This window comes from Eublepharis macularius, chromosome 11 (assembly GCF_028583425.1).
Source record: "Eublepharis macularius isolate TG4126 chromosome 11, MPM_Emac_v1.0, whole genome shotgun sequence".
Classification (NCBI taxonomy): Eukaryota; Metazoa; Chordata; class Lepidosauria; order Squamata; family Eublepharidae; genus Eublepharis; species Eublepharis macularius.
The window spans coordinates 33,149,849-33,162,616 of NC_072800.1; the positions used below are offsets into that span (position 1 = coordinate 33,149,849).

At 40.8% G+C, this 12,768-nt stretch overlaps 1 protein-coding gene across 1 annotated transcript in view; it reads left to right on the forward strand.

Moving 5' to 3' along the window:
- Window positions 1-7,786: 7,786 nt before the first annotated feature.
- TGM4 (transglutaminase 4) overlaps window positions 7,787-12,768 on the forward strand; it is a 34,367-nt gene continuing 29,385 nt past the window's right edge. Inside the window, exon 1 of the mRNA XM_054992161.1 lies at window positions 7,787-7,877. Coding sequence (XP_054848136.1) covers window positions 7,862-7,877 — 16 coding nt within the window. The 5' untranslated portion in view covers window positions 7,787-7,861. The remainder of the gene's footprint in view (window positions 7,878-12,768) is intronic.

The window sequence follows — 12,768 nt, forward strand, 5'->3', positions numbered from 1 at the left end:
TGGATTGATGCTTCTGGAAACATTGTTTGGTGGTGTCATGCAATGCCTGCTAACCCACCTTTAATATAGTGCTTGTTTGTTTTGTTTGTTTTGTTTGTTTCAGCTTCTATTGCCTGCACAGGAAGGCTCAGGGCGGATTACACTTTATAAAACATTTCAACATATACTGCTCAGAGTGATGATCAAATTCAGTCCTATTATTATCCCCACAGTACAGCTGGGGTGCTGGGGCTGAGAGGAGTGGCATACCCAGTGCCCTCTACTGAGCTCATGGCAGTAGAAGGATTCGAACCAGCAGATTGCTGAGTTGCCACCAAACCCCTTAACTGCTATGCTACAGCATCCTCTGCATGTAACTGAGTCCCAGATCTTTACATGTTCAGTTCTGTGCAGTAAGGCCTTGTGGTCTGTCGCAGTAAAGGGTTAGACCTGGTAGGCCTGGGTTCAAACCCCTTTTCCATCATTGAGTCACTGGGGACCTTGTGAAGGTCATTCTTTCTTAGGGTTAGTTGGCTATCTGTAAAATGGTAACAAAAAGACCTGCTTCTCAGGATGTGATAAGGAAGTGATATTTAAATTGTTACCCAAAGCAAAACAAGGATTCTGGGAGCAGGACCTAGGCACCTTGCTCTCTGCAGTGCCAGGAGAGGGTCCATGGCTTAGTTTTAGAGTATCCGCTTGGCATGCAGAAGGTCCCAGGTTCAATCCCCAGCATCTTCAGTTAAAAGGTTCTTGTCGCAGGTTGTGAAAGACCTCTGCCTGAGACCCTGGAGAGCAGCTGCCAATCAGAGTGGACAATGACGACCTTGATAGACCCAGACTGACTCAGTATAAGGCAGCTTCGTGTATTCTCGGTAGCTTATCTGAGGCGGGAGATGCTGACCTTCTCTTGGTTGCACTTCATGTACCATCAGTATAGATGGCCAGAGATCAGCTCAGGAGTCGTGACAGAAGGGGCACATCAGCTCTCACTAGATCCTTTAGGGCAGTTCAAAGCTGCTACGTCCTAGCATTGAAAGAGTGTGAACGCTTTACTCTGCCATGGCAGCTTCTGGGTGGCCTCATATCAGTCACTCACACTCAGGCTAACTTAGCTGGTTATTGTGAGGATAAAATGGAGGAAGGGGGAACAGTGTTGTAAGCTGTTTGGGGTCTCTGTGGCTTGTTTGTTTTTTTAGACCTGCAACAGAAGATAAGTTGGTTGAAAATCTCCTAAATGGAAATACTAAGGAGCAGCAACATTTTCATGGAAGGGGTGAGAAGGCTGCATTTGTACATGGACCAACAAAATTATGATAGAAATAAAAAAGATGTTATTCACAGAGTTGTAAGGAAAATAAACATATTCAGATACTACTGGATTTTATCATACATTTCTAGTTACCTAGGGATGGAAATACACATTACCAAGTATCTAGGGATGCTCATTGAGTGAACCTCATTTCATGTGTCCCGCCTCCAACTTTCCATGCACTCACTCACACAGTCACTCTTCAATTTGCTCTGCGTGAATAAGAGTTCGATATCAGTTCCTCCTCAACTGCTAAAAGTATCCCAGTTTCCCCCTCCTCCCACATCCATTCATTGAAATGCAGATCTTGACAGTTTCTCACACCTTTAAAAATGCAAATTGGTAAGTCAAAGGAGCCTACAGTACTTGCTGTTCTTGCAGCAAAAGCTGAGCTAAATTATTGCTCTGCCCTCCAGACACACTTGCAGATGGAATCAGACGAAGGGCCCGTGAAAGCAGCATTCACATGTGCTGAGAGAGAACAGCCTGCATGTGAATTGGGGACTACACATAAAATCCTGCACTTGAGCATCCCCAGGTAATCCACCACTTGTATTTCTACTCTAGGCTCAAATTTCTGGGTCCATTCGTTCCAGCAGATGGAGTTGATCAGCACACTGAAGGAACAGCCTATGCAAGTCTGGAATCTTAATTGGAATGAATGAGGAGGCCATTGCAGATCCACATACACGTGAGATGCCCTGCACTAGAACAGATTACTAGTCAGTTTACAAAAGACTCTTAAAACAATAAAAATGCTTACCACTTGCAAAAAAAAAAGCATATGAAAATAAAACTTTTTAAGGCATTAGGTTTTATTCAACTTCTTTCATCCCAGAAAGAGAGCAGAGATGCAGTCAGATCACATCAGTAGCATTAGCAAACTGAGAAAAAGCAACAGCTCTGGCTGCACCCTTAGCTTGTTAACTGCTTTAGGAAGGACAACACCTCTCTTGGCTTGTGTCCTCTGCTGGCAGCCCAGTACAGTATTGTGATCAGTATATAATGAAGAACAACCGGGGTGTTAAAAATGCCAAGTATTGGCAGAACTTTAATCCTGAGGCTACCACAGGCATCTGATACCATCTTTTGACTTCCACTCAAGCAGCTGGCAAAAAGGCAGCCATCTTTTTCTCCAGTGATACTGACCCAAATTTCCTCCCTCATTTCCTTTTGTGGCAATGCACTGAAGCATAAAATGTAAACCAGAAAGTCCAGTATGTGACACATCCTGCAGAGTCGTAGTGAAAGACAAGTCAGACCTCCTAGGGTCGAGCTCCATTTGTCAGATGCATTCCAAGTGAGCTCATGGCCTACAGTGTGCAATAATGGAGTTTCCATTGTTCTTTTTGATGGGGGGAGGGGGGTAACGATTCAATCTTTCTGCAGATTCCTGAAGGACATATAAAAGGTCTCAGTTGAAGTACAAAAAGCTGTACCTCTTGATCTCTAGAGACTCTTTTTTATTAAGAGTTTTATATAATTAAAATTAAATCTAAAAATACTAAAACACATACTAATAAAACAAAAACAACTAATCAACATACAAAACATACATAATAAACAAACAAGCTAAACAAAAACTGATTTTCTCCAAAACAAATATTTGTATCATGTCAAATCTACACTATTCTCTAGGTAATGATTAAAACCACTCTTTTTTCTAATGTCAAAATCTCTTAATCCATAAATCCACAAATTGTTATCTATTTTATATAAATAGTCTATGAAGAGTCTCTAGAGAATCTCTGAGGTCTGGGATTTCAGATTCTTCAAAAGATGCAGTCAATGTGTTTTTCAAAGTTTTTAACTGAGGACTAGACACATTTTAAAAGAACTTGTTAGTACTTAGGAGACCACTCAGAGTGGAACTACAAGTGACAAAAGGCACAGGTTGGACACTTGTCAGCTTCCCTCAAGTTTTGATGGGAAATGTGGGCATCCTAGTCTTTCAGCTTGGCTTTCTGACTGCTGTCCAATGGACTTTTCAACTGTCACTTGTCCAACATTCCGCCAAGCTGCCTACATTTCCCATCAAAACTTGAGGGAAGCTGACCAGTGTCACTTGTAGTTCCGCTCTCAAGAGTCCCAGCCCAGATTCTGTACAAAAAGTCAAGTGCCTTGTCACACTGAATGTGTCGCACAATTTGCAAAAAACCCCAAGCTGTTATGCAATGTATATAGTATTACCACTAGCGGAAAAGAAATATTTCTAATCCAGGAGGGAAAACTTGTGATAATAGAATTAACAGAGCGTCATGCCAAAAATAAACACAAACTGATTGCATCTGTGCCAACAATTTTCAGACTACATCAAATATGCCCACTGATGAACTTTAGAATCACATTTGTACACGGAAATGAAAGACTTAGAAATTCCTAGGTTGATAATGAGTCCACAGCTGATCAAAGCCAGCAATAATCCAGGCTGCCTCTTTGAAACCTCCGCTAAGACACACCAAGTCCTGTGCCTGTGTTGCTGGAAATAATTTCCGCCAAGCAGAAAGAAAGTGTGTATAGGATTGACCCTTTTCAATGGCAATATTACAAAGTCAAGAGGTTGAAAACTGCAGGCTGTACAGAAATGGGCTCCTTCAAAAGGATTTGCTCCACTCGAGGCACAAGAAGACTCTCTTGTCTCCTTACCCCCATGCAGGGGTCATTTCGGAGAAAAAGAGCTGGAGGAACTCATTAGCATAACTCATTAGCATATGCCATGCCCCTTGACATCACCGGAAGTGTGTCATTAGCATAACTGATTTGCATATGACATGCCCCCTGACATCACCTATCCTGGCTGTTTTGGACCCAATCCTGGCCATTCAGGGCCAAAATTGGGCCCAAAATGGCAAAAAGGGGCTGAAAATGGATGAAAAGGGGCCCAAAATGGTCATGATCAGGCTGCTGCTGAGTGGGAGAGTGGTCCACTAGCGGTCAGAGGCCCAATCTGGACTACTTCAGCCCCAATCCAGGCCGAAACGGGCCCAAAATGGCCGAGAGTCAGGTGGGCAGGGCCACCTGACATGTGACCTCTATGGGGAACTACCGGAACTGCATTCCTGTGCGTTCCCCCTCAAAATGAGCCCTGCCCCCATGTGACAGTTGTGAGGGAGGGTACAAATATTCACATATCTGTTGGGGTGCTGAAGAACCTGCCCTGTGCCAACACGACATTTGAAAGGTTCTGCTAAAACAGATTTGTGATGCTCATTATATTGATCACTGTTTAGGTTAAACTTAATCTTCCCGAATTACTGCAATATGGGTTTTATGCCTTTGCAACTTCTTTGTTAGCTGCCTGGAGTCCAAGGAGATCAGATGGAACATCAGCGAAACCACTGATGTGTAAAGTTGCAAAAAATGATATGACCCTTCAATGAGTTGGATTCCATTGCGATCTTTTCCTTTGGTTGAAGGAGTTCTCCCTGGAGGCATGACGTGTCCTGTATCAGCCGAAGAGTACTTTCCTCGGAGGAATCGATTGCCATGAGCAGAATGAATCCTCAGAATCCAACTCCACGTTTGTTTCTAATTTTAACTTTACAAACTAAATTTAAGTATATGAGCTGGCAAAGGAAGCTGTGGGTGCTTATCGGTAGCACAGAAGATATAACGTGCACCTTTTGCCTTTTTACCTGCTGACACCCTCTGCTTCTAAAGAACTGGCTCTCAAACTGGTGTTCCTGAGAATCTGTAATCATATGCAAAAGGCGGGGAGGTATTTTGTCAATAACTTTTCTTGCTTCCCTGCCAAATTCTGTAATAAACTGCTTGTTCCCAATCAATATTTGCTCAGGTTATTAGCTATATAGTTATCAACACTTCTCTGATTGCTGGAACATTATTATTTGCACTAGGAGTTGTCTGTTTTGATGTACATTGTCACTGTAATCTAGACCGTCTATAAATAAGCCTATTTAATAGGGACTAGAAATAACTGAAGTCCTAACTGATACTGAAACATTTTTCAACGCCAGCCTATTGAAAATCATAAAAGTAGCATCCACCAACATTTGTTTGTTTCTTTCTTTCCCTTTGTAAAATAGGAAGTGGAAAATGTGTAGGATATTTAATGGACTCTGATCTTTACTACCTCCATCCCTTAAACCATTTATCTTACCTTTGCTTAAACCCCACAGTTCCTCAAAAATGTACAGTGCAATCCTAAACAGAATCACACCCTTTTAAGTCCATTGAAGGCAATAGACTTCAAAAGGTATAACTCTGTTTAGAATTGCTGTGTTAGTTACTTTTATGATAATGAACGTGAGTAGGGAGTGTTTGTTTGGGAGCTGTAGGTATAGAAACCTCGGAATGCAAAGTAGCAGGTGTGTGGGGAGGGAGTTAGGTTGTAACACTTCTATATTGTTAAAATAAAGTTAATTTTTATTGATTTATTCTGTATTGTGCATCATTTCAATACTTGACAATATTAAACAGTACTTTTTAAATAACAAATTTGCATTACTGTGACATTTTACTTTTTCTATCTCAGTCTTTTGGCTTTTTTCAATTGCAGTGTATCTTGATTGATTCAGAAAACTTTACAGTGGATTTGTTTTCTTTGTGCAAAATACATATTAGATTATAAAAAATTGATATATAAAAGTTATATTATTGGCATGTTTATCTTTGTTACCATCAATCATTCAAAACAGTTAACTATTTCTTAAGAGATGGTGGCTCCCGCCTGATTTCATATTTGACTGATTTTGCAGCTTTGAGGTTTTGCCACAGATGAAATAATAACAATAACAACAATAATAATAACCAATTTATAAACTGTCCTTCAGGACAACTTAATGCCCACTCAGAGAGGTTTACAAAGTATGTTGTTATTATCCTCACAACAATCACCCTGTGAGGTGGGTGGGGCTGAGAGAGCTCCAAGAAGCTGTGACTGACCCAAGGTCACCCATCTGGCTTCAAGCAGATGAGTAGGGAATCAAACCTGGTTCTCCAGACTAGAGTCCTGCCGCTCTTAAGCACTACAGCAAACTGAAGGAATTTAGGAGGCAGGAATTTAAAATTCTTAATTTGTAGAAGTGAACATAAAGGTTTGTTTGCAGATGGAAGCAGAAGGTGGTTGAGGTGCCATGTGAAAGAATATTTGCCAGTATTCTTGGGAAAGCAGAAATTGCATGACAAAATGTAATTGTCTCGAAGAAATCCCAGAAGTAGAGATGCGGAATTGGAAGGACATCCATGTAGCACATCAAGTGGAAGTATGTAAGCTGCCTGTAAGAAGCAAGGGATGTTATGATATGGATAGTCCTGGGTTGCTAACTGGGGAACAGGTGTTAATACAGCTGAAATGGTAAGGAGACACAATTTTGTACCTTATTTTTAATTCCGTGCACATTGGACTAGTGCATATATGTGTGAGTTATAGCCCTGCATCAGAGCGCACGGAAGATCTCAGATTCAGCCCTTGGCACCTACAGTTTCAGAGTGGGAAAGACCTCTGCCCAAGATCCCGGTGAGTGTTGGGATCCACAGTGCAGGCTAGATGGGCCGGTGGCTCCAAACTGCACGATGTGCTCTACCATCAACACAGCAGGTGACAGCTATTAGGGTATGGCAAGGTAGGTGGCCACATTTTTAGAGTGCCAGCCAACTTCAAGGCAGAGCCCTGGTCAGGGCCACCCTAAGGAGAGTTACAGCTTTTTAGTCCACTGAAGTCGATGTGCTAGAAGAGTGTATTCTGCTTAGGAATACACTTCTGGTCTCCTGATGTCTTCAAAGTGGCCAGAGGGTAGCCAACTGGATTGGTGGGCCACTACTAGCACTGAGTTTTAATCTCCCCCCCCCCTAAACCGCATTCCTGATCTAAACTGTGTATTCCCAACCTGCTATTTGCCTCTCTGGGAAACATGTAGAAGTAAGGATGTTCATTTGGATGTTAACTGATCAAAAACCAAACTGGAGGAAAGAACCATCTGTTTGTTAACTAGTACAGAGTGAAAAATGAATGGCAGTCAATTATTTTTTTGGCCATTATTTTAACCATCAGAATGGCTGCCTTTAGAATTCATGGAAGTCACAGAGAAAAGGAACAAGGGAGGCAGTGGATATGTAACTGTGACAGGGATGTGTCCCAGTTTGGCAGAGTTATACAGACCTTGACACTGAAGAGAATTGTTTTGATAGGTCCATAATCTTTCTGAAGTGTTTCATGGCTGACTGGAATGGAGGTGGGGGTGGGGGAGCCCTGCAACTTCAACCATTAAAGCTCTTCAGAATGTATTCATTTCACTCCACCCATAATCCATATACTTGTGAGTGAAAAATATTTGTGGCTTTCAGTTGTATTTGGGATCAGCAACCTGTCAGAGCTGCACTTGATTCATGTCTTGTGGCTACTTAAGGGCTTTTTTATGTCCAATGTAAAGCTTAAGCCGTTCTTTCGCGCCAACTCCCTCTTTTCAAACACCACCCACCCCTTTGGCGCTGTATAGTCTGACACCTTCAAGAATCTGATAAAAGGAGCAAGTTCCTTCAGCAACACATTCTCCAAGCCACTGTTACCTTTGCCATTTGAACAGGAACAAAGCCCTGGAAGGACTGACCATGAGTCAGGCAGCTGGTAAGTACAGGGAACAAGTCCAAGGATTTGCATTTTTGTTATTGGGTGACAAAACCAGGAAACGCACACTGTAAAAACTGTTGAGGGATATTATGAATCTACCACTAAAATGAATGGGCACTCAATTTTATAAGATTGTACTAGACCTAGAACCCATCATTTCTTAATAAAACATGAAATCTGATTTCTTCTGCTTTGCATTGTACTTGGTGTCCATTGTTTAAATATTGCTGTAGAAGGTGAGAGAGCCACTGAAAGTGCTGTGGAATTTGATCTTGAGTAAAGTGCTTGTAAACTTCCCTGTTGCTTATCGGCATGACTAACAGTTCTTAATAGTTTTATTTGCATTGAAATTGTTGCACTACACCGATGAAAGGTGCACTCATAACTTTTTAATCATATTGATTTCAGTGGTTGAGGCTGTGACCCTGTGCACACTTACTTGTGAATAAGCCCATTTGAACATAATGAGACTTATTTCTGACTGTGAGTAGATGTTCTTAGGATTGTGCTGTATCAGTGCAATCCTTATGCTGAGCTACTCCTGTCTAAGCCCATTGAAATTAATGGGTTTAGACTAGAATAACTTTGCATAGGATTGCACTGTAAAGTTCTCACCCAGTGAAAAAATGAGGGAAGGGGTTAAAATCCCTTGTAATCACGTCACTCCCCCCCCCCCCCGGTATTCCTTTTAATAATTTTATGCAACGTGTTAATGGTTTCATGTCACTCACAGTCTCCTCAGGAGAGCTCATGACCCAAACAGTATTAGGGCTTCTGCATCCTTAATAGTATTTGGAGGGAAAGCAATTTCAACAGGAAAACTTTCTGTTAAAGACCTTCAGGGGTCTGATAAAACTCCTTCTTTTGCCCAGAGGGTTTCATGAAACAAGATGTGAGATGTCCTTGTAAAGTAGGTTCAGTGGTTCTGGTGCGGGGTGGGGGGACTGGATCAGGGTAGTGGTGCCGGCCGGGTCAGAGGATTTTACTGTTTCCTTCTGCACTGTTTCCTACATCAAAGCTGCCCTTTCAGGAAGCTCTTAACACCACAAGGGGCCCAAACATGAAACCTTAATGTGGAAAAGTGGGTGATTTGCTCAACTTTTATTACTAGAGTCACGATTTAATATTGCTGTTTTGCAGATGGCAGGTTGTGGATACAGAAAAGAAAAAAGTAGCAAATACTAGAGGCCAAAATGTAAAAGTGATGTTAGTAATTAGAATGTTGCTAGTAAGACAGACATTTGTACACTCAAAACAGCATCAAATATCAAGAATAAACACAGCATCAGGTGGCAACATATAAATAAGCAATACTGAATATCAGTCATGAGAAGAAACACAACATCAAGTGTCAGCGATGGGACAAAACAGCCTACACATTACTAAGACTGGCGCTACGTTCTCAGAGATTTATGAGGATAAACTGCATATTGCAGAAAGGCAGCCAAAATTCGTTTCAATCTCTTTTTTCCTTAAAGACAAGAGCTATAATGCAAGAGTGAGTACATTAAAAAAAAGAGAACGTTAAAAAAAAAAAGATTTCCTGGATCAACTGATGTGCATACAGTCTGCCTTTAGTGTTATAACTCAATGTTCAAATTGAAAAAAGAATTCTTCACCCCAATTCCACAGACAAGATTCAAATAAATGTACTTTTAAAAAATCTGTATACTTTGCAGAGGGGCGCTATGTCAGTCAACCCTTCACACCTGCAAAGTCAGATTACAATTAACTCATAGGCACTAGCAGGTCATGGGTAACTCCATGGGTAACTCCATGACCACATTAGCACTTTCCTTTTTGTCTCATTTTATTTCATTTTACCCACTCGATGTCCAGGAAGTAATATTTTTTTTAAACTTCATTTTTTAACCTTTTGCATCTCTGAACCTCTACGCCTGTCAGTAATTTTGATTCAGAGAGATTTGACCTGGTAAACATAAGTGGAAGCCCTCTTCAAACAACAGAACAAACTTTGGCTATGCAAGTTTGTTCAGGGCTTCGTGGCAAGTAATCTCAATAAGTTTGTACAGGAAACAAGAGTGATAAGACTCGTTTAGTGATACTGGTCTTGTGGAATCTAGTGGGTGTCCTGACCTTGTAATTTGTTTCATAATTGCAGAAGCTTAACATTGTTTGGAAAGAAAATATTTGAATGGACTGTGCCTGTAATGATGTGTCTGTGTGATGTCTTCAAATGCACTTGCTGAACAGATGCACCCAAGCTCTTCCCCACCAAAATTGCTAAACAAACTCTAATTCAAGATAATCCGTGGTTTGAAACAAGCCATAAAGGCTAGTTTAGGGATTATTTTCAATATCCCTGGACATGTTTTTTATCAAATTCAAGTTATATTAAAACATTATGGAGTACACAGGTTGGGTCTGGGGGTCCCCACCCTGTGTAAAAGTCATGAGTTGTGGGTTCTCCCCAACACCTGTGTATGCAGCGGCCAATTTGAATCAGTACAATAGCACATGTGGAGCAGGGGTTCAGCCCCACTGTTCCATTTTCCCAACCTGTTTAGCAGTATAGAGAGAACTGGTTCACACATGCAAGTTGATCGCTTGATAAGAAGCTTTCTCCTTTAAATATCACATTGGAAACAATGCGCAATTTTTCATTCAGGACGATTGCCTTGCAGGAATTCTCATGAATGTTTACAGCCTAGCAATATGAAAGCCTGTGACTGCTGATTTGAGCTGTGGACAATGGCTCACATGACTGTTTTTCATTAAAAGGAATGCCCTTCCTAAAGAATTTGGACTAATATCAGGCCTCATTGTCAATCAGTCAAAGTCGCAATTTCTAGCAAGTTATAGCTCTCGTGGATGGATAGATATCATCTCATTAAATCATTTCTCATTCCAAAAATCCTTTTTTCACTTAGAGCGATCCCAATCAGAGTACCTAAATTCCAAATTTCTCAATGGCAAATTATTCTCAACAATTTCCTATGGCAAGGTAAACACCCTAGGATAGCGTTTTCTACATTAAAATTAAAAACCTCAGATGGTGGTTTTAACTACCCTGACCTGATGCTATACCAATCAGCAACAAGACTAGTAAACCTCCTGCAATTGTACTATTTAGAAAACCCTCCTGACTGGGTTTTGATAACACAAGCCCTATTAAACAAAGTGGCACGAGGTGATGTAATCTGGGGAAAGAATACCTACTGTCCAAAGTGTGTTTACAACAACAAAATGATAATGCCAATCTTAAAAACATGGGACCAATAGAGGCAAAAATTTAGCCCTACAATATCCAGATATGCCTCCTTTCTTGGGCAACACTGGTTCCAGCCAGGAAATGATATCTCCTTCAGCGCAGCCTTAAGAAAAGGGAATATAACTAAACTAACAGATATTGCCTCACGAACAGGTCTGCTAGAGAAAGTAGAATTAGAACACAAATTAAAGCAAAAACTGCACTGGTATAAATATCTGCAACTGAAAAATATGGCAGAAAAGATAGACCTTCCAGCGATAATGAACAAACCATTAACGGAATTTGAAACGTTATTAAACAACACTACTTTCCAAAAAAAGGAACAATAGCTAAACTATACACAATTTTATTAAACCTTTCTAACAAAAAGCAACTAAACTGTCAAACCAGATGGTATAAAGATTGTGGAATGATCAAGCGAGCCCCACGTGGAAAAAGATCTGGTCCTCTTATACCTTCAACTCAAATATAAAGGTAATGAAATTGCAGACATACAAAATCATTCATAGGTGGTACCTAACCCCTAAAAAGCTATCATTGATCTCCTCATCCTTATCCCCATTATGTTGGAAGAATTGTGGAAAAGAAGGCTCCTATGCCCACTGTTGGTGGGAGTGTAATCACATTTCTAACTTTTGGAAAGGAGTACTAGGTGAAATCAAAACAATTGCAGGCTATGAAGTCCCATTGGACCCCAAAATAATTTTCCTGGATCCATGGGAAGATTTAGCAATCCCGAAACTCAGAAGGGAGCTTATTGCATCTTTTTTTGTTGCCGCCAAAAGCGTCATAGCAACGCTGTGGAAAGTAAATCAATTACTGACGATTGAGAATTGGTTAAAAAAACATGGAACAACTATCCTTGAGAAGGTAAATGATGATTTATATAGAGCTGAACATTTTCCTAAGGAAACAAACTTCACTGAAAAATGGTTTCCCTTTTTTACTTATATAGAAGAAAAAAAGCTTCAACCGAAATCAAAAATTTTACAAACTGTAACAAACTCTGGTTATTTCACACTATAGCTATCTATATATCTCACCTAACTACCATAGAATTTCGGTGTATCGTTATGTTCTTGTCATTACAACTGATAGTTTCAAATCTGTATATACAAGCATATATTTGTTGAATTGTTGTTTGTTACCTGTTAATAAAAGTTAAAAAAAAAAAGGAATGCCCTTCCCATAGAAGGGGAAAGTTGGACATACGCCCGCTGCATAAGACCTGGCCTGAGCTGCTGTTTTCCTTCCTGTTTTAGGTATTAAAGCCTGGGCACAGCCAGAGGCGTGACCTCTGTAGCTTGAGCTGAGCTCTTGGCCCTTGGCTCACAGCCTGTGGCCCTGAATGAGCCAGCCCAGTAGATCTCAGACCAGACCAGGAGATGGATTCATAGCGAGTATTTTGTTGTTCTTGCTGTAGCTGCGGCGGCTGCTGTTATTTGCCTCTATTATATTTGTGCTTCTTTGTAAGCTGATTTGGATCCACACTGAGGAGACCAGTGAGCTACAAAATAAATAGGAAAACAAAGAAGGGTTTTAGTTTAGCCTTCTTTCTAATGTTTTCTGTCTAAAGAGATTGTTTTAATGGGGGGTATGGAATAACACCCTGACCTGGATACAGGGCCGGATCGATGGGGGGGCAGGGGGGGGTAG